General features: G+C 39.9%; 1 protein-coding gene across 1 annotated transcript in view; it reads left to right on the forward strand.

Moving 5' to 3' along the window:
* The window catches only part of cacna1ha (calcium channel, voltage-dependent, T type, alpha 1H subunit a), a 42111-nt gene that overhangs the window by 14352 nt on the left and 4589 nt on the right, over positions 1-23170 (forward strand). The window contains exons 9-29 of the mRNA XM_058652968.1: positions 1154-1320; positions 1722-1916; positions 7144-7295; positions 8602-8787; positions 8874-8991; positions 10409-10564; positions 11283-11370; positions 11610-11866; positions 12199-12573; positions 14622-14725; positions 15006-15129; positions 15440-15508; positions 15608-15792; positions 15918-16044; positions 16827-16952; positions 17145-17234; positions 17756-17969; positions 20284-20435; positions 21147-21256; positions 22057-22190; positions 22530-22600. Of these exons, the coding sequence (XP_058508951.1) occupies positions 1154-1320; positions 1722-1916; positions 7144-7295; positions 8602-8787; positions 8874-8991; positions 10409-10564; positions 11283-11370; positions 11610-11866; positions 12199-12573; positions 14622-14725; positions 15006-15129; positions 15440-15508; positions 15608-15792; positions 15918-16044; positions 16827-16952; positions 17145-17234; positions 17756-17969; positions 20284-20435; positions 21147-21256; positions 22057-22190; positions 22530-22600 (3200 nt within the window). The remainder of the gene's footprint in view (positions 1-1153; positions 1321-1721; positions 1917-7143; positions 7296-8601; positions 8788-8873; positions 8992-10408; positions 10565-11282; positions 11371-11609; positions 11867-12198; positions 12574-14621; positions 14726-15005; positions 15130-15439; positions 15509-15607; positions 15793-15917; positions 16045-16826; positions 16953-17144; positions 17235-17755; positions 17970-20283; positions 20436-21146; positions 21257-22056; positions 22191-22529; positions 22601-23170) is intronic.

Here is a 23170-nt window from a genome sequence, read left to right on the forward strand (position 1 = left end):
ATACACACAGTCAATACACCTCTGGCCTGAACACAGTCACCTGAGAGACTAATGTATACTGAGGATTGGACAAATGAAATCTTCCATTTGTATCAAAGCTAAAATCTCATCTATAATTGTGTATTGCTGCTTTTGGTCCAGATTTTGTGGATGTTGTGAGAATTGTGTCAAAGTTTAGTCCAAATGCTTAGATGTATATGCTGTTCTAGGAAATTATAAAAGACCATGAAATATGAGAGCACATTTAAAGGATAGCTTGAGGTGTTACAGTAGACGTGATGTGCTGTTTGAAGTTGATTTTGAAGGGCTGATGTTACCGTGTTGTTTCTGCAGCAGTTTTCAGCCGTGCTCTGCGTTTGCTTCACATTGATTCTTTTTTTAATGCTTCATACCGATTTTTAAGAGGATGTAGTCAGAGAGCAGAGGGTGAGAGGAGTCAGCCAGGCTCCCTTTGGCGTGAGTGAGCGCTTAGTGCTCGCTGCAGAAATTACTTTTGGCTCTCTACTGAGACAGCACCTCCCGTGAGGATTGTCATTGTACAATAATGTCTTACCACTTCATATGTATCTGTCTTTATTATCCTCTTGTGTGATTTTTTATATATATATACAGCAGTATGTTTACAAAAACAAATCAAACAGTCCAGGTGATAAGTCCAGTTTAATAAGAAAGAGTAAATGCTTTGCAGTGAAATGTTTTCAGGCATTTTTGCTCTATGTTTTGCCTCTTGGGCTGCATCTGTACATCCTGTCCTACTTAGTTAGTAGAGAGTGTTTGAGACTGTGTGCAGCTCATGTAGAAATCCTCAGGCACAACTCGGCGCTGAAAAAGTAGACAGTGAAATCTAACATAAAACTTAACATAAAAAGCACAGTGTTTTTTGTGTATAAAGATGCAAATAATTACTGAAAGCAGATTTCCAGTGTACTCATAGTGCATAGATTAAAATACACATAAAACCTAAAAATGGGTAGCAGGTTTTAGTTTTGTATACGTCATACATGCATACATCGCTGGCTGAAAATGTACCTTTAAGTCTGCATCAAACGACTGTCCAGCAAGTCAAAGGCTGACCAACAACACACGAGCACATGAGGTGAGGCAAACAATCCTTCTGCAACATGTGACCGTCTCCACCCGTTTCTCCACTCAGGTCGCCAGCGGCTGCTGTACCAGCTGGCCGGCGTGGTGCCCAGCCCTCTGCTCCTGGAGCTGCTCAGCTGCCCTCTATGTGCGCGCAGCCTTGAGACCTTAGAGCTGGAGCTGGGAGACCTTGAGGGTGGCAGAGGAGAGGCGGACGGACTGCACGACTTCCCCCAGGTCAGAATGAATATTGGATCACGGATGACGTTAAAGCTCGCGGAGCTTGTATGTGTGTGGTTTGATCAAAATTCAGCTTATGTCATTTAAATAAGTGAAGCCTTGCAGTAGGTCGTGCGGGACACTCAATCTATGAGTCACAGTCCAATCACAGCCGCTCTCACACCAAGGTGGACAATGAAATAACACTCCACCCATTTCTTGCTACACCAATGCTGCTCCACTCTGCTGCATCTGTTTGCTAGAGGCATGCAAACATCAGGAATATAAAAAATAAAGTACACAAACTGCTAAATAAAAGAGTTGTTGCATTCAGAATCATCACAATGCACAATAGGCTTTATTATTTGTATTTTATTTTCATTCTTGGAAGCCTCATTTTAAATGTATCCTTTCTTCAGGTGGGACATCTGAGAGGTGGAAGAGGTCGAGGCCGTCGGCAAGGGGTGGTGGATTATAAAAACGGAGTGGTCCGCGCCTGGGTAGGGTTCAGGGAAAAACTGAAGAGGATTGTGGAGAGCAAATACTTTAACCGGGGGATCATGATCGCTATCCTCGTCAATACTCTCAGCATGGGGATAGAGTACCACGAGCAGGTAAGAAATGGCCAAATCAAAGCTTGAATCGGTTAAGATCAAGGGTTCAATCATAAAAGGGACTGACTGAACGTTGATACGTGAATTGGTCGACAAGTGTTGCCTCGGGGTAGTGAAACTAAGCACGGTGCGCTCACTTAATGGCAAATTCTCTTTTATGGAAACAGTTGCACACATTCATGACCTGACTCTGCCCGGTGCAGCCAAGACATTTGTGGAAATGTCATTTAGCTGTCAGAGAATCTGCACGAGAGGAAATTAGGACACCAGTGGTGGAGGACGTGGGGGTCGTCACCTGAAGAACACACTCACACAGAAATGGCAATGCACAGTAGACGCTGTCACATTATTATGATAATAATAATAATAATAATAATAATAATAATACTGATGATAATAACACATACAATACCGTGTTCCACTCGCTTCCTCTGCTACCACACATTTTGTGTAATTGCACAGAAACATTGATTTGTGGTGTTTTCACGCCCGAGTGAGGGTGTTGTATATGGACATAGAGGCATGTGGTTTTTTTCATTTCCTACCTGGAAGGCAAACGGATAAGACCTCCAAAAGAGGATTCTTCTGTGTGCGATCCACTCGCTCCCCTCCTCTCTGTATCGCTCATATTTTCTCTCCAGGGTGCAGTGTGTGTGTGTGTGTGCATGTGAGCCTGTGTGTGTGTGTTCTTTACTTTGTGGTATAAACATAGGGAACAACTGGGAGAGTCATGGCCTTATTGGGCCAACAGTACACACACACACACACACACACACAGAGAAAAAGAGTGAGAGACTGAAGTGTTATGTAAGTGTTCCTCATCCCATTTTTGTGACACCTAGTCAAACTTTATGAGACTACAAGTGCAAATGTGTTAAGCGTTGCATGAATGTAGGAGTGAAGACTGAGTGAGAGAAGAGAGAAAGACTAGGTGGGTGAGAGAGAATGAGGGAGAGAGAGAGACATTTGGAGAAAGAGGGAAATGATTGATGTTTATTTTAGCTGTGCTTATACTCGTTCCAGATTGGAAGTAGATTGTTTAAATCAACACAGAACTAAAAGCCCATGTGTGAACTGATTGAAACAAACTAAATTGTTTAGACCACGTCGTCGTCTATAATTCAGATTATTAGCTCATTAAAGCTTGAGTTTGTCTTTTCTTTCCAAACACTGCAGTGTTTATTTTCATTGTCATAAATCCTCTTCATGTCTGGATAGCCATCAGTTAATAAAAGTTGGCATAAAGACATAGAGAACACGACTACATCGTGTAAGAAAACACTGAACATTAACATTATTGTCCATGTGGATTAGGAAAACATGTTTGAGAACAATACATAAAACAAATACGAATAAAAATAAGAGATATAAGGAATTAGGCCGGTCAGTGAGTGACAAATGCCTTTGAATCGATCTTTTTGGTCCAAGCACTGATTATTTGGTCCTTATTTCATTACTTTTTCTTCTTTTCTTATTTATGGCTCTCAGGAAATTAAGAGCATTTCAACAAACAAGATTTTACAAACTATGTATATGAACTATAGATTTAACTGTATCAACTGTAACATAAAAATGTGAATCTAAGTTCATAAATGCAACTATATACGTTGTTTATGTAATTTAACAGTGGCTGATGCTTGTCCGAGTTGATCATTCACAAATAAAAGTATTGGTTAATCCTAACTTAACTTAACTTTTATGTGTTCAAAAGTTGAAAATTCTTTCTTTAAGTTTAGTATTGAGCCCACACATAAACACAGAAATAAGTCGAGGTAGAGAATTGAAGTGTTATTGTGTTTTATGCATGATTAACCGATCCAACACGTTAACTTAACAGTGAAATTGCACAGTAAATATAAAGATCGTACTGTAATAGTGTGCTTTGTGTGTGTGTGTGTGTGTGTGTGTGTGTGTCTCTTGTGGCTTTGTTCTTGATATTCTTGAGTGCAAGGTCAAGTTATGCAGTGTTTTGTTCACATATACAACATCAGAGAGCGTCTTTTGTTTATTCTTTTGAGACCACAGTGGATTACATTATTTTTTGCCCATATGGTTAAGGACTTAGTTTGGAAAGAGTAGAGCTGCTACAACAACTGGGATACGGATGACATTTATTAATATCTTTTCATTTTCCCCCAATATTTCATAGTGACAGTATAAGGTTTGGAGAGAACCTGCTTCTTCAGCGCTTGGTGTTTTGTGGCTAAGCCAGAATTTACCTTCAGCCCATGCCAAGTTTTTTTGTTTTTTTATTACTTCAAACCTTCAGCTCCAAGGTCCATTCCCTCCAGCTATGGCTCTATTTTAATTTGGATTATTTTAACATATCAGCAGTATAGAACAGTAAGTAAGGATGATGTGAATTTATGAGGCATAAAATGGCTCCGGCGGTTCAAAGAGGTAATGGAAATCCCACCAGTCCACTGGTATATAATAATATACTCTTTCTGAGTTCAGTTCTGTGTGTGTTTAGAATACAACGAGTGGTTGAGAGCTCTATTAAAGCTTTGTTGGAGTGCTTTTAAGTTTTTATGTGCTGCCTCGCCAGTCAACAGGTGGCCTTTCTATTGTCTGCCCAGCTTTTTCCTTTTTTCTTCTTCTTCTTTGCAGTACAGTAGTGGTTGCACTTGAGTCTGCTGCCATTACATTGTGTCCTTTTTGATTTTTGCACAGGTCTGTCCACTTCACAACAATCCCACTTAATTCAAAATCACATCAGGCAAAACATACAAAACAGAGATGTTGCATGCGTTGGATTGCAAACCCTGTGTTTCACTGTATACTAGATAGACTTCACAAACAGCAATAGCAGGAAAAAGTGATGTTTGATGTTTTATACACTTGAAAGGCAGCATTAAGAAGCACTCTGCCTCTCTGAGGTGGTGTAAGGTGAGGAGTACTGTGTAGCATGGCGCCCTCTATCTGTCGTCATCATCATGTTCCTCAGGAAGAAGCATCAGTGTCCTGAATGGGTTATGAAAGTATTATATAAGTGTTTGATGATGCAAACTGCAGGACTCATACGAGGTATGGAAGACACCATATGCCAATGCACACGCGCTGCAAATTGTGCAGTAGAAGTGGAAAAGGAAACATGATAAATGATCTAGTCATTTGATTGATTAACACAGATTAAATTAAAACAGTGGTGACAAGATGAACACAGAGCCGCGTTTAATCGTGTTCCTGTTCATTATACAATATTTAATACATAACTGTCATTTATCATTGCAGAGAAGTGGCCTGAAGGTTAATACTGAAAAAAAACAAAAGTAGCAATGATGAAATGAGAGTTAAATCAAGTGATACATTGTCAAATGACTGGATCAACTTGACTGTAATTTTGTTTTGAAATACAGCGTTGCTGATAATCAGCTGGCCTTAGTTTCCCTGTACTGTCGACCGGCCGTCATTCACAATACTCAGCAGACAATTTGTTGTTTACGACAAAGCAACTCTTGGGTTTTTTTTGGCCAAAATGTCAGTCAAAAACTGCACCCACTGCAATCAAAAAGCCAAAAAGGCAATCCGTTGTCGATGGAATCAGCTCAAGCTCCAAATGAATTAAAATCACCTGATAATTTACTCCAATTCACCTTAGGTTTTACTTTTATTGGTTAATATTTACTTCCAACCCCTGATGCATTGACTGTATATAGGATCATTGATTCCAGCTTCATTATTTGATTTTATGTGGTCACAAAGGCAACACTTGGCGTAAAATAACCCAGGAGGAAGGTTAACTCCATCGCTATAATCATGTCAGTGTGTTTATTAGTCCAGAATATGGTCTGCCTGCTTTTATATCCACCATGGGCCACAATACAAAATGGGCTTTAGGCCTGTTCTCAAACACACACACACATATACACACACAATTAGATTTAATGGCTCTGTGTAATTGTGCAATATGAGACAAAGTTTTCCAATCATTTGGCAGAATACAGTCAGTCATTCATTGTTTGAAGTGAGTGAGACATCTGGGCATCGTAATTGTAAATTTGGTGTAAATAACAAGGAAGAATAGCATTGTATAAAAGAGTAAATGGAAGTAAATGAGAGGATAATGTCCGGACACATCTAAGAGCATATGGTGAAGGTTCTTGTTCTTATTCTACTGCATTTGGCACAAATGAATGGATCATTTAATGCTTTGATTTATAAGTGTAAACTAAGTTGTTGTACATTGAGACACTTCACACAGTGAGTACTCATGTGTAGGGCTAATCAAAATATTATCCAAATTGTAATACAGCCTCCTGCAACTTTTAAATCGCATGAGGCACGATATTTGTTAACCCTTTAAGACCTAAGTCTCAAAATGTCCGTCTGGACTTTTTTTTTGGGGCTTATTTTAACCATAAAAGAGCCAGAAAATGTCCTTTGAGTAAGGGCTTTTGCCCATTTTTCCAGAATAACTTTCAATACCTGGCAGTTAATTACAATTTACTGCATGTTAAAGTAGTGCACTAACAATTTAAGTTTTATTTAGGAAAAAACACTGTAGTAAATTTGAGATTTCAACAGTATAAAGTTTTGTCTCAAAGTTCAAAAACTGCTTGATCACGAAAATGTTATTTTATTCTACCGACTGAAGGGAACATCTTTGTTTCTCACAGATCTGCACAAAATCAGACAGTAATCGTTTTAAATATGTTTTTCAAATGGAAATGAGAATAATGATATTCCCTCTGATATCGCAAATCATATCACAGTCGCAATTCCTGTCATTAGAATATTAAAATCGTTGGGCCCTAGTCTTGTGTGTGGACTGTATTTGCCGCATGAAACAATGTCGATATGTTCAGGAAACACAGGTAGAGTCACATTTAGATGATAAAAATATGTCGTGTAAGGAAAGGCTGTGGCTGCATCATGTATTCACCCGAGCACAAAGCTGCTGCCTTTTCCATAAAAGACTTGACTGTATGCTTTCTCAGGGGGTCTCCATTAAATCACTGACTGTGCTGTGAAGTAAGTGGAGTGGGTCAGCACTGATAGATGGGGGCTGTTGGTGCCTTCTGATTGATTGGCCGTGACTACAGCTCTGAACTTGATTGATCTCAGCTCTCGGCACAAAGTCCAGAAGGGTGTTTTTTAACAATTCTGGAATAATGGAGATATTTACTCTCTTGTTCTTATTCTGTTTTCCTTCTCTATTTTCTCTCCTTCTATCTCTTCTCTTCTCTTTTGTCCCCTTCCTTTCTTCTTGCCTCTGTCCTTGCAGCCTGAGGAGCTGACTGACGTGTTGGAGATCAGTAACATCGTCTTCACCAGCATGTTTGTCTTGGAGATGGGCTTCATGCTGCTGGCTTTCGGCTTGTTTGGATACATCAGGAACCCATACAACATTTTTGATAGCATCATTGTTATCATCAGGTAATATGACGTCCAGACTTACAGGGCTGACAACTCTCACGCATTTCTAGGAATTCAGCCAAGCACACGCCCTAGTTTCCTCCGATTGGATGATTTCCAAAATTGACACGCACCACACGGGTGCACCACCAACCGGCATTATTACGGCATACTACTTCTTTTGCGTCTTTTATTCTCTTTGTAATCTGCGGGCGAAAACACGTAATCAATTGAAATTGTGTCATTTTCTTGTGACACGGACTATAAGTGAGCATCATTGGTGACCAGGTGGTTAAGGAAGTGGATTTGTGTCCCTAAAGTCGCACGATCAAATCCCTCTGCATGTCATGTTCTTTGTTTTGCCTCTGTGTACTGTAAGTACATTATTTACAGTATTATTATTTGTATTATTGTATAAAGCATTACGAGTATTAAGCATTAATAATAGATAAAGCATACTCTATAAAGTATTCATGAGTGCTTACAACTAATTATTGTTTTTAAAGTAGATTATAATGCATTATAAGCTTTGGATGCATAAATAAATATATTGGGCACCTTAAATTTGCTTACAAGATCTGGCAGCCCTGTACTTACTTCTGATTGTCTTTGTGTAAACATGCTTTAAACATTGATTATATAGTGTATTTATACATATTAATGACTCCTCGTGGAGCTGTAGTGGTAATTCGTTAAAACCTAAAGATCTACAATTCCTGCAAGGTGACCACCATTTTAATTGTGCGCAGAAACAAATAGTTTCACACTGAAGCGTCCCAAACAGCACGGGACGCTTCAGCTTTGATTGATCTCTTCTTCGGCTTGTCAGTCATTAACCTGAACGTCAGATTCACTGCTGCCCCAAATCCATCTCGACAAGAATGTGAGATTGTCAAAGTCGTGATGGATCACACGGGAGCTGCATTTGCTTGCTGCCACAGCAGATTCCCGGGGCTGTCGGGAGTCGAGTTCTGCTGTCTGACTGTTATTTTTGTTGATGTGTCTCGAATTGGATCAGGGGACCTTGAAATGTGTGGTTACGTAACTCGTGTTACATCTGTACCATTTGGGTAAAAAGTCTAATCGGGAATTTACTGACATTTAATGTGATTTGAGTTGCAATATAATTATTTAAATTAAGCTTCAGAACAATAATGACTGTATTATAGATATAAAACAAGATTTAGCATTGTGACATGACATGCCCTCAAAATATTAGCTACTTTCTCCAGTGCAAGAATGAGAACATGAACATGTGAATAGTTTCTATGATTTTTTTTTAAACTCATTCATTAAATTGAAGAGTGTGTTTGTTTGTGGTTGTCAGTGTGTGGGAGATCATTGGCCAGTCAGACGGCGGGCTCTCAGTGCTGCGGACGTTTCGTCTGCTGCGGGTTCTGAAGCTGGTTCGCTTTCTGCCCGCGCTGAGGAGACAGTTGGTGGTGCTGATGAAGACCATGGACAACGTGGCCACCTTCTGCATGCTGCTCATGCTTTTCATCTTCACCTTCAGGTCTGTATGCACGCACATACAACATCACTATGAGACGGTTATCACCCATATAAATGCTATAACGGTTGCTTCTGATGTCTCTGCAGTATACTGGGCATGCATCTGTTTGGCTGTAAATTCAGCATCCAAATGAAGAATGGAGACACAATTCCTGACCGCAAGAACTTTGACTCTTTACTCTGGGCCATTGTTACTGTGTTTCAGGTAAGTCCTTGTCATAGAGACTGTCCCTGTTTTACCAGTTGGTTTCAAATTTGAAGTGAAATCTGACAAAACTAGAATTATATTTTGCCCAATAAGTTAATTTGCTTTTAAGCTATGTTATGATGAAACCACTGTTATGTGTGTTGAATAATGAATAATGACGTGTTACCAGCCACAGGTTGTGTAAAAAGTTACAAGCTGTGGTTTTATGATTGTTTTACATTGTTACGTCTTTAAATTCCAGTTTTTGTTGCCTGGCAACGTCACAGAAAATAACAATCTTGACACCAAAGACAGTGGTTTTGTATTCTTCTCACTTAACTCATGAAAAAGAGTGCATTGTTCAAAATGTCACAAAATTCCCCAATTTCCTAGTTTTTGTCACATATAACCAGCACTATTTGATGTTTCTTTAAGGTTAAGTTCTTCCACTCTTTCTCTGTGCTGTGCACTTGTAATTATCACAAGCTTTGGTTGAGTTTTTATTCATCGTTCTTTTTAATTGATTCATATATTTTTAAATGTGTCCTCTTTTTTTAATCATCAGCAGTACAGGTGATCTTCTTACTGTCATTCGTGCAAACATCAAAGAAAAGGTTTTCTGCAGTTAGACGCCCAAAATTCCCTTCAAATAGAGACTTAAACTCGCTCAAAAAAAGTAGAAAAATGACAGTTGGAGCGTCGTGTCCTCAGTACTTGCAGTTGCAGACTTACTGGGCACGTTTTACCTACTATATAGGCCATGTGTGCATCTCCACTATCTCAAATCAAAACTACGCCCTGAGCCCAGACGTAACTGCACATCTCTGCTCATTAGTCAACTGTTGTTGTGAGGAAAGAAATTCTGCCTCTGCTCCCCCACTATATCTCTTTATTGTTCTTTCTATTTTTTTTTTCTCTCTCTCCTATGTGGAGATATTGTTAAGTTGCCTCAGATACAGTAGATTGTCCTCTTTTCTTTACTGGATGTGTCAGCAGAAAGGTGGACCACAGAATGCAGCGGACTGCCTCACTAGAGATGCTGAAGAGGCATTTTATCCAGAACTTACTCTCATATAAGGGCAAAGTGTTCCATATATTTTTATCTTATTTCTGGGGCAGTAGTTGCAGCACACAAAGACCTATGCGCACAGACACACACATGGCCTGGTCAGAAAGAGGCCTTTCATGGTACCACACAAAATGTTTTCATCACTCACACTGGTTTTAACACCCACACACACACACACATACACACACACACACACACACACACACACAGTGCTGTAAAGGCTGATATTGCCCAATATCTTTCATTACTCTCCCATCTGTGTCTCTTTTGCTCTGTGCCTCCCTTTTATGTCCTGTTGCTCACACGTCTGTACATCTGTGGACCCTCACTCTCTCTGTCTCTGATGTCTTTTCATTGGTCACATAGATTCTGACCCAGGAGGACTGGAACGTAGTGCTGTATAACGGCATGGCTTCTACCTCTCCGTGGGCAGCGCTCTACTTTGTTGCTCTCATGACGTTTGGCAACTATGTGCTTTTCAATTTACTTGTGGCCATCTTGGTCGAGGGCTTCCAGGCCGAGGTGAGAACGACCGACTGCATAGATTTCTGATTTCTGCATTGTTCCATGTTTGACGTAAAACCATCCTCTCCACCACACAAAGAACGATCTTTATGAATATTGTAGAATGAACGGAAACTGGGTCATTTGAAGACTCACATTGTTTTATGTTGCTTGCATCTTCTCAGCCCTTGAAATGGTGCTCTTATATTCTTACTGAAGGATGAGCCCCATAGACTTTCCCCAGATTTGTTTCACTTTAGTTATTCACGCTCTAACCATTAAAGTGATAATAGCACTGTTTCCAGGAGAGACGAGCTAAGATAATTGTCTGATTCTTAATGGCGTCTCGAAGCCATGTGTATTCACGTTGTATGAGGACGTTCACTAGCTGTTAATTAGCTCCCAGTGGAGACATCTGAGGGTTGTAAGTCTGGACCCTAATCAGACTGTCACATCGTGAAAGGCATGACTGCTTTTAAAGAGGGAGGAGAAGATGAAAAATATTTAGTTTTTGCGGTTACACAAATGCACTCACTCTTTCAGATAATCAATCCTCCCTCGTGCGGCCTTGTTATCGAGTCGTGCACCTGGTGCACAATCCAAATCCATCTGTGCAAAATCTCCTCTGCTCTCTGTGCCTGTGATTAAACAATGACCAGCTGTCGTCACCTGCGTGACACACAACCGTGGAAAAATGACGGAAAAGGAATGCGACAAATGTGCGCGTGTGTTGCAGGGTGATGCCAATCGGTCGGAGTCGGACGATGAGAAGAAATCAGACAACTTTGAGGAGGACGAAAAGGTGGAACAGCTCAGAGACACCGGTAGGTCAAACAACAGATAACACATTCTGTTTATTTGATTATCCGCTCTATATTTCATATTGTTTCCTCCGGCAAGGAGGTTATGATTATGGCCACATTTGTCTTCCTGACTGTGAGCAGGGAAACTCAAATTGTAAAGGACTTTTTCTGTTGGTGAATGGGTGAATTTTAGCCTTGAGAGAAAATGAATGGCTGTTTGAATGAAGATGGTAACAGTTACACCTTCTATTCCTGTACAGAGCTAAAGATGTACTCTCTAATGATGACAGCCAACGGTCACGTAGACCCACACAGCTCCATGGCTCCTCCTATAATCATGCGGACGGCAGCGACGCCCATGCCCACTCCTAAGAGCTCCCTGGGCCCCGAGTCGTTCCTTGGGGACGAGCTTGTCAGAGGCGAGGTGGGCTTTTCGGAGACAATATGTGGTCACGCGGAGTCTCGCCGTGGAAGTTCCGCCTCCATGGATCCTTTAGCCTACGACCAGCACTCTTTGGTGAGCAATGGAGCAAACAAACACCAGTGGAAAACAAAAAATGACTACCCTAAACCTGTTTATTTGTTACTTTGTAAAACAACAATAACTATAATTATAAGACTGTTAGCATCCCAGTTCCACAGAAACAATATCCCTGATTGGGTGTGTGCAAATATAGGAAATTATAATTCAATTCAAGTGCTTTTCCCAAGGAAATCCAGCTACAGAGTGAACTTTATTCCTCTACTTTTTCCCTTCAAGCATTTTAGTCTTTTTTTTCTTCATTGCTGTGATAAGGAAAATGTCTTTAGGCAATGCATAAAGCTCATACCTATATTGTGTCTCTCCAGTGTCTCTCAAGTCCAGGCCGGCGCTCCCCTCTTCCTCCCCGTGGCTCCGGCAGCTCCTGGGGAAGTCGCCGCTCGAGTTGGAACAGCCTGGGAAGAGCGCCAAGCCTGAAAAGGCGCGACACCAGCGGAGAGAGGGAGAGCCTTCTGTCCGGGGAGGGAGGGGAAGAGGAAGATGGTGGGGAGGATACACTGGAGCCTGCTGGAAACAACAGATTGCGGCCTGGGTCCTTGGAGGTGCTACAGGCGTCCACTCTCATGCCTTCCATAATAGCTGAGTATGGCGACTGTAACGGGAGGACCAGGACTTACGACCCCAACATGAACTCGACAGATAGCAAGGACGACTCATTGCCCGAAGATGACATAGACGATGATGTAAGCTGTAGCCTCTAACATCTACAGAAAGGTCTCTCTGTGGGTTTTTTTAAGGGTCAACATTGTGATGAGTTGCTTGTGTTGCATGAATTACTCAAACGAGCCTCAGTAGCAGCTCTCTCACAATCAGTCAACAGCACAGACAGAAATAATACGGATACTGGTGTTGAATAATTAGACCAAATTGTGACATACACAAACAATTAGAAGGCTGAGTGTTATCAATACTGTCTTCATGGTGACAATGTTGCCACTAAAGGAAAGAGGAACGTTTTAATAAAATCATGTTATCAGATAAATATGAAATTAAAATGAATTTTTAAGAAAGGTTAAGTAGAAATGAATTGAACATTAACAAAATGAGTGTTTTTCTATTTGAGCCGCAGCAATATTAGGTGGTTATGCTCGAGTATGTGCTATCGATGCAGATTTGTCCGTGATCCATCTTCAAAACAGTCATTTTCTACATCCCAACCGTTTCACAACTCAGCAGTTCATGTGGAAGATGATCCTTGCTCGTGTAGAGGCCTAGAGACAGCTTTCCAGAGTAGGGCTGAAGAAATGACTTGATACATTTTCACTGTTTTTTAAGGAATCGAAACACGTTTCAATATTAACATCATATTAACAAAGAAATCATTCAAACTGAATGATTTTGGTTTGAGGAAAAAAAAACAAGACATTTGAAAACATCATCATGTCCAGGTTTGAAAAACACTAATCAACATTTTATGGACCAAACTCAATTCATCATGAACATTTTTGACAGGTTAATCAATTATGAAAATAATTGGTAGTTGCAACCCTACAGCTGATTTTATTTTCTTATGTTCATTCCTAATCTTTTAATCCCACCTCTTTGTCTCCGGTTGCATATCTAATGATTTTATTTTTTATTTTTTTTGCCTCATTCTTTCTCTTTGTCTTCCTCTAACACTGAGACATTACAGTGTGCGTTGTTTTGTGTTCCAACTCTAAGACCCTTGGGGACACAAACTGTCATGCTGTCATTGTTTTCTCATTGGGACCAAAGCAGGTTATGTACAGTCCCTATGGTTGTGTATTTATTTGTGTTGGGGTTTAAGACTTGGTTTTAGGGTTAGGGTTAGGATTGAGTTGAGGTTAGGGTTAGGTAAAGGGCATTTAGTTGTGATGGTTACGGTTAAGGTAAGGGGGTTAGGGAGTGTCGTGAATACAAATACCATGCGAGAGAGTGTGTGTGTATGAACTTCTTCCACCGGGGGGGTGGTTTTGGGTGACCTCTGTTATGACAGTGTTGATGGTTTTATTGGCTCCAAATTGAGTTTATGAAACAAAATAAGTCTCCTGGGCTCACTGTATATGGGAGGCTTAATACAGACCTACCACCAGTGTGTGTGTGTGTGTGTGTGTGATATGCAAGCTGAGACGTGTATGTTGATGCCTGTGATTCTCTGTGTGTGTCTGTGTCAAGGATTATGGATTTCAGCTGCAAGGATATCTGCGCAGGAAGTTCTTTTCATCCACACACTCACACTTGTACACACACACACACACACACAGATAAATACACCCTCACACAAGCAGCTGCCTGCCAAATAATCAGTGTCTCTGAGCTGCTCAGCATTAGGCTCTTTTAATTAGAAGCTGGGCACCTCAGCTCTCTTCAGTTTGTTTTTATGACACACTTAAATGATCTTCACCAAACTTGTCGTTATAAAATTGCTCATTGTGGTCGTCAAGCAACAATAAAGAGAAAAGGACAATGGTAACACATCTATGATCAGTATGATATATGTAATATTATGCACCTTTTTCACCCTTTGTGGCTGCAGGTGCATTAATAACGTCTTCTGAGACTTGATAAATACAGCTTGAAATGTAGAGTAATTCTTTAAAAGATTCAACGTTTGTTTCCTCTTTGCCAGCACTCTTAGTAAAGCTTATAGACATTAGACTATTAGACTTCACTTTGTTGCCTGCAAGATAAGAAAAATATATATATCTTAAAACTGCTGATTATGGTTTGCTGCTGAAACTGATGTGTGACCTTTCACCTTTCCCTACAGAGCTCCTTTTGCCTCTGGATCAAGAAGGAGCTCCTTAACCTGAAGCCCCGCTGGTGCAAAGAGCATGAAGACTGGGGGCTGTATTTGTTCTCCCCAGAAAACCAGTGAGTCCCCCACACATGTGCACGCGTGTGTGCACGTGTCAGATCCGATCACATGTGGTCTTTGCAGGCACATATGTAGATACGTTCTAATCCCAGGTGTAATCTGAGCTGTCCACTGGTTTCTTCTCTTTCCTACTGTTGTTTTATTAGATTATCGAGGTTCCCTTTTCTCATCTATCTTTATGTTTACAGCGTTCTCACTGATAATCATTTGATCAATAGCTTTGATTTTCTAAATAACTGCTTATGTGTGTGTGTGTGTGTGTGTGTGTGTTTTCAGATTCCGTGTTTGGTGCCAAGCTGTAATCTCCCACAGACTGTTTGACCACATAGTTCTTGTTTTCATCTTCCTCAACTGCATCACCATCGCTCTGGAAAGACCAAACATCCAGCCGCACAGCACGGTGAGACGCACACGCAACCCTGCAATTGCGAGGTGTCCGCATGCGCGCCACAGCTAAGTGTGTTTCCACACCAGCTACTGTATGGGATGGTTCAATGGTTCGTGCCTACAACTGAAAGTCAAGTAAATAAATAAAAGCTTCCCTCTACACTGAACTGACAGGAGATGCTGCTTAGCAACACCAAGACTAACAACTCTGCTTCCTACAATAGTTTCCCAAACACCAGGCTTGTAACATCTTGTTACACAAACTGATTCATTTGGAGAAACTGTTTTGATTGTCATTATATGAATGTCATCCTCTTCTGTAGGAGCGAGTCTTTCTGAGTGTGTCCAACTACGTTTTCACTGTGATCTTCTTTGCAGAAATGGCCATTAAGGTAAAAAAAGTCAAAGTTTGTGTGTGAGGTAATACTGCATGTTTTAATGATTCCATTGTGTTTGCAGTTTTGGCTCAGTGTTTTGTGCTTGACCTCCAGGTTTCTGCTCTCGGCTTCTGCTTTGGGAAGCAGAGCTACCTCCAGTCCAGCTGGAATGTTCTGGACGGTTTGTTGGTCTTTGTGTCTCTGGTGGATATTCTGGTCTCTATGGCCTCTAGTGGAGGAAACAGGATCCTGGGCATCCTCAGAGTCCTGCGCCTGCTACGAACACTACGCCCACTCAGGTAAATGCTCCATTCCATTACGTATGTAGTTGTTGTACACATGCACTGAACACAATGTAAACTATACTGGAAAACATCCTGCCCTATTTCATTTTTTTTTTACCACTTGTTTTTCTGTTTTCCAGGGTTATTAGTCGAGCCCCTGGGTTGAAGCTGGTTGTGGAAACTCTCATTACTTCTCTCAGACCTATCGGGAACATCGTTCTTATCTGCTGCGCCTTCTTCATTGTCTTTGGCATCCTGGGGGTTCAGGTAGTTTGCATTCACATGCCGTAAAACACCTTGCTGCTGCTCACATTCATCAAGTCACAATTTAACAACATGCTGTGTTTTTTTTTTTAGCACAATTGCAATTTTTTCTTTTTCTTTTTTTTTTTAGCTGTCATGGCTTCAATCAGTATGTTGACATGATGTTATGTTAGTCTGACTAAAACCAGACTTGCATGACAGCATGTCAATATATTATTCAGACTGAAACTGTACTAAAACCCAGATAATGTGATTGCTGTCCAACAACAGTGACAAAAAACATAGGGAAATCCAGACCGGTCGATTTTTGGACTGACAAGGAGACTAAATGTATGCTCTCTTAGCTTAAAAAATAAACTATTTTGAAGTTTACGTATGGTTGGAAGATGTAATGACAATTGATGTGTTGTTTTGGTTTGCAATGTAACACCGACAAGCTGAAAGGGGGCATTTTGCCACCTAGTATATAGTGGAGGCAGTCACACTTCAGTCAATAAATCAATTGCTAATGCTCGTATACCTGGACAAAGACAGTTCTCTAGTTAAACAGCATTACTATGCATGGAAACAGTGAATATCATGAATATCCAAAGTGTGAAAAGGCACAACATGACCTCCAGCGTCTTCCATGTTAGCACTAAATAATCAATAATAATAATAATACAGAAAAAATACTCAAAAAAAGCACATGCTCTATGAAAGTCAGTTTATTCCTGATATTTATAGCTGTCGGTACAATTATGATCATGTGTAAATTATCTCTTCCTCTGTGTCTCACACTCTAGCTATTCAAAGGCAAGTTCTACCATTGTGAAGGTCTGGACACGAAAAACGTCACAAACAAGTCCGACTGTCTGCAGGCAAATTACCGCTGGATACGAAGGAAGTACAACTTTGACAACCTGGTCCAGGTATAAATCAACAGACTAATAAAATACTAATCAGAACACAACAAGTTTGTCTCTCTCAGCGTGACTGTTTTTATTTCTTCATCTTGATTTTAAAGAAACACTTTGATCTACTTGAATAAAAGTATATACAGTATATATATATATATATATATATATACACGCAACTAAACCTATCTTTTGTTTCCAAACCAGGCGCTGATGTCCCTGTTTGTGCTGTCGTGTAAGGATGGCTGGGTGAACATCATGTATGATGGGCTGGATGCAGTGGGAGTGGACCAGCAGGTAAATAATACGTGTGCGTTTTTGTGTAGTGTGACTCAGATAATATTTGTTAATTAATATTATCCGCAAAACAAATCACTTAACCCTAACCTCAGCCTTTGAATTAAGCTCAAAATATGAGTGTTAAAGCAGCCTTCTGGGAGTGAACAATGGAATTATGATTTCATTCAAAAAAAAAAAAATAAGCCAGGTTTAATCACATTGTATTAATTTGATATTGCTGTCCTCGGTTGCAGGAGCCTGTGGTGTAATTGAATGAAACAGTGTGTCCTCAGATAGTCAGTGATTTGCAGAGTGAGAAAGAAACCCTATTAAAACTATTAAAAGAAAGACATAACTCTTGATGCTTAATTGCTGCACTGGCATTTATATCGTCTTTTTTTAAAACTTACCCAGAAGGGGAACTTTTAAACAATGGCCCCATTTATTATGTGTGTTGCTTTTGTGTCTTTGCAAAGAATCAGGGGAAACAAACTTCTCTTTTCCTACTTAACTCTACTAATCTCTACTCGTCTTTCCAGCCTGTGAGAAACCACAATCCCTGGATGCTGCTCTACTTCATCTCCTTCCTGCTCATTGTCAGCTTCTTCGTCCTGAACATGTTCGTCGGCGTCGTGGTGGAGAACTTCCACAAGTGCCGGCAGGACCAGGAAGAGGAGGAGGCTCGCTTACGGGAGGAGAAGAGGCTCAAAATGATAGAGAAAAAGCGCAGGAGTAAGGAGAATGGAGGGGCTGGTCGGTAGACTATTTTTCTGAGCACTGCCTGCTTTCAGAGCCTGACGAAAAAGAAAAAAAGAAGGGGAATGGAAAAAATGTTGAAAATCATTGAAAATTAACCTTAAAAAAAGAGGTTAAAATGATTGGCTAGCTCATACAAACAGTGACTGATCACTGAAAGACAGTGTGGGCTACGCCAATCTGATGCATGTAACTGCATGACTGCGGCCCTCCCACAACACTTCACTAACAATGCATGGAAAACCCAACAGGGCCGAGCCCATTCTAACCAACCTATAAACCATACATTTCATATTAATCTACTGAAAATGTATACACTCATATTTCAAAAAAAGTAGAACTGCTGCCAATTAAGAGACTTTTCTCTCATTATTTTGTCCTCATTCTCTCCCCATGAGTGCATGTACAACCCTCATCCCAAGTTTTCTCTAAACAGGAACAGACGATTCTTCCAAACGCGCTTTGACGGGCAGACTCAGAAACATATTTGTAAAGATCTCGGGTTACATGGCTGTTAGATGTTAAGTTGCTTACATAAAGAAGACTTTTAAGCACAGTGGCTACAGCCCACCTATTGCAAAGGACGTCCAATGGAGGAGGTCTCGCAATGGGGTTTTTGATTGAAGTTTTCCTTCACTGTGGTAATTCATGATGTGGACCTGAGGGTCAAAAATGTAAAATATGTCATTTTTATTGACAGACTCTGGCAATGCAGAGCTCCACAGCTTGGCCACAACACAACATGATACCTGTTAATTAGAGAATTACACTAGAAGGCTGTAAATGGGGTGATCTCACTTGTCTAAAACGACTGAAACTCAAAACACAAATTTGAATCTTACCATTGTCACTGACAAATTAAAAAAACTCTACCTCCAGCACACAGCCTTTTCCAAACTCACTTTATAAGATAAAGTTTTAGACGATTGAGATATGACTTAAAATACATGCAGTGATGCAAGTAAAGGGGCTTCAGGGTTTGTTCAACATCACTGTCATTTCTAATGGTGAAATATAACTACAGTCATCAAATCAAATGCAAGTTGTTGTTGAATATACCCTGCACTGCTTCTTTCCAACTGTAGATGTTGGATTAAAGGCATGACAGCATGCAGCAGATAGACAGGGCATGGTAAACATGGGAGGGGGTATTGACACATGCACGTGTACGAACATTAAAAATCCTCAACATGGACATGTGAGTACACAGACAAAAAAACTGACGCGTGACGTCATACGTACATATGTTTAAATAATTAGTTTTCTTATGATAACTAACTCTACTTAAAGGAGTACTTCACTGATTAGCATTTAGCTTTGTTTTACTAGAATAGGGGTAGTATTTTTGAAAAATGGTGCCTCCCAACCTCAGTTTCCCCTGAGTCGAGAAATATCTTCATTCTTTTCTTTGTTACGTGCTCATTTCAGCAGAAAGTGAGGTTGGGAAGTACCATTTTTCAAAGATGCTACCCCTATTCTAGTAATACAAAGCTAAATGGAAAGTATTCCTTCCTTCCTTCCTTCCTTCCGTGTTTTTAAGAATGCATGGCCTGTAGTCTGGATTTTAATGGAATCACAGCAGAGATGTCCTAACCAGAGAGGAAATAACATAATCAAGCAGTAATGGATTTAATAATAATGCTCCACTCAAAGAATTCTTTACAGAATAGAAATATAACTGTTTGGCTTTATGATTGGAGCCAGAACAATAGATATAGAGGTCGCGTATAGAGGCCTTTTATTAGCTACCACACTAAATATCTTGTTGATTTACATTTAATTTGTGCAACATTGTGGGTTAAGGTCAGCAAAAAAAAAAAAAAATAAATAACAAACTACTTGAGCTCATGAACTGTAGCCTGTCTTAACATTTTATCTAAAATTACAAAATATTTAATGTAGCAAACCTGTGACTCTCATGTCCTCTCCCATTTGAACATTCCATACAGGCGGTGGTGTGCACACAGGGCTTAAACGGACTTGTAATAACTTAATTATTGATACACTTGATATAATAATTCCCGGATCTATGATGTAATGTGACCTGGAAATAAAAAAAAATGAAGCTTTCATTGTCCAAATATACTGTACACGATATACTGATTTAATGAAATACTTGAGTATCGTGCTGCTCCTTTTTCCTTGTGCACACCATCGGGTACATGTCATATTTAAAATTCAGAGCACAGTTCCTCACACTGGCACGACTCCTGTCTCTGTGTCGCAACTGTTTCTTCTTACCTAGTTTGTCTCTTCTCGTGTTTGTGTTTATCTGTGTGTGTGTGTGTGTGTGTGTGCTTTTCTTCTCCAGAGGCCAAGCAGAGACCTTACTATGCAGACTACTCTCCCCTGCGACTGTCCATACACACACTGTGTACCAGCCACTACCTGGACCTCTTCATCACCTTCATCATCTGCATCAACGTCGTCACCATGAGCATCGAGCACTACAACCAGCCGCAGGTATTGTGTTCAAATACAGGCGCACACATCACTCAGATTATAATAAGAATTCTGCTATAAACATATATAATGTTTGTTATTAATTGGCATTATTTAAATCAAATTGATTGCCCGCATCAGCATTAACACTGATTTATGGTCCTGTAGATTCTCCCTCAGAAAGCTGATGTGTTTTTTTAATAGAAAACCACTGATGCATCTAAAGGCCCAGAGGTTGAGAATTTCCACTGTACAGTTCTAGCACGGCTCGGCTCAACTCGTTTTCTTTCTCTTTACTTTTCCATTAGCGATATTACCTAGTACCTGCTCTGCCGAGGTTGCAAGTGAGCTGAGCCGATACTAAAATTTGACCGGCCACTGAACCGAACAATGCCAAACTGTAGATCAAAAGAGTCGCCATAAGTGACACCTCCTCAAAAATGATGTTGTTATTCTTTGATTGCATAGCAAGACTCTGGCATATAAAACTTATTCTAAGGCTACAAAATGTATTTGAAAGGGATTATAATCTTAACAAACATACTTTTTTGGTAGTTTCCTGCAAATAAACCCTATTATGTTGAAGTATCACAATCCTTCTTGTTGAATGTTGCTTTTAAATCATGCATTTTTCGTCTACTATGAATTGAAAAGGTAAAATGAGTCTAGTCTGTGTTGTGTTGATGACACGGATATGCTTGTGTCTGTGTGTGTTTGTGTGTGTGTGTGCAGTATTTAGAGGAGGTTCTGAAGTACTGTAACTACGTGTTTACCATCATCTTCGTCATCGAGGCCCTGCTCAAACTTGTGGCCTTTGGCATACACAGGTTCTTCAAAGACAGGTAACACAGTGGGACGGGCGATGGTGTTATTTCACTATGCACACAATGCTGTCATATCTAATATTCTTATACCTGTATTTGTATTTATTTCTTTATATTTATTCCATTTCTTGCATAAAAAAAAATAAGGAGTGGAATGAAAATTCCTCTAGAAGCTTAAAAATCGTCATTCGTCATTCAAAAAAGTGCATGTATTCAAGTATAATGTAAATTATCCCCAATTAAATTATGAGTTAAGCATTTGTAAACAGCCCTTTGTTACTTCCTGAACAAACTAAGTTCAGAGATTTGTTGGGGAGTGAGTTTACAAACAAATGGCAGATTAGATTATCTGGTGGGCGACCCTGTAATCTAAACTACCTGCTCACTAATCACCACCGGCAGCTCGGCATCATGACTTCTTCCTCTCCTTTGCCTCTGTTCTTCTTTTGTCTAACTCACAATAAGACCGAAAAATAAATAGGTTTTCAAGAGAGTAGTGTGCAGTGCTCTGTTTATTTTACAAACAGAAAAGTCTATAAGGACAGAGACAATTATTTCTATGACAGACATTATGAAAGACACAAATGAAGGTCCATCGCACAATATAATGTATAAAGAAAAGAAAAAGGTCAGGCTTGAATAGTAATATTTTCCGAAGCTGTCGTCTTGCACATAAAATGATAGATGAAATGACTTATTATCGCTTAACAAATCTGGCACTAAACCATCGTGGGCTACTGAAGAAGTCGTCTCATGCCATTATTATAAGCCACATTAAGTCTCTGCATGTTACTCTTAATAAATGTGTTCATGTTAAGGTGGAATCAGCTGGATATAGCGATCGTGGCCTTGTCCATCATGGGCATCACACTGGAGGAGCTGAAAATGAGTGCAGCCCTGCCCATAAACCCGACCATCATCAGGATTATGAGAGTACTCCGAATAGCCAGAGGTACAGTATGTCTTTTATTTTAATACACAATAACAGAACGCAGAGTAAGTTGTGTTTGTGTCAGTTTCATGACTACAGACAGACAACATAAACTTTATTTTTTGATGGACTTTTTTTTTTTTTTATGAACACGTCTTGTTCCTGTATTTTCTTTTAAATACCAAACATTAAAAGTAATATCTCACAGGTGCCTCCTGGCTCATAGACGTTAAATACAAATCCCCGCTGCGTGTGCAGTAATACAGCAGTGCCACGCTGTGACGTTGTAAATACTGCTTTTCTCTGCAAGCAGCGACAGCTCCGTGTTTTTAAAAACTGCTCCTGTGTGTCTCTCTGCAGTGCTGAAACTTCTTAAGATGGCCACGGGGATGAGAGCTCTGCTGGATACTGTCATGCAAGCGCTGCCACAGGTAAACACAGACTCTGCGGGTTGTAAGACACAAAAGTGCAAGGTTTTTTTGTTTTATCAACTTGTTTTTTTTTTTTGGTGTGGGGGATTAATGATCAGTGTAAAGGTTTTCTTTGGAAATAGAAAGATCTCTGAAAAATTCATGCCAGATGATGAATATTTAATACGTGACGTATTCGTCTACATTGCAAAATTCATATTCTGACCCTGTTATGTCTCATTTTTTTATATACCTCTCTACAGCTTTAACCCTGCACGCCATTTGTTGGTATTTATAGCGTATGACACACTAACAACTGCCTGAACCATGACATAAGACAATAGTTGTTCCTGTCATACAAACATAAAAATCCATAATTTAGAAGTGGTTGACGGACAGATTATGCAGCCGACTTTTCTGATGTTACTTAATGTGTTTTTCTATCCAGTGAACAAATTTTTTTTATTTTTAGAGGCAAAGAGCAGCCACATCACAGATTATGATGCACATGTTATAATAGTCACCTCTGTTATTATTTCTTACATGTTAAGAGTAGTTTTAGGATATTGGATAAAACACAGATGTAGTAAC

This window comes from Solea solea, chromosome 16 (assembly GCF_958295425.1).
Source record: "Solea solea chromosome 16, fSolSol10.1, whole genome shotgun sequence".
In the NCBI taxonomy this organism is placed as follows: Eukaryota; Metazoa; Chordata; class Actinopteri; order Pleuronectiformes; family Soleidae; genus Solea; species Solea solea.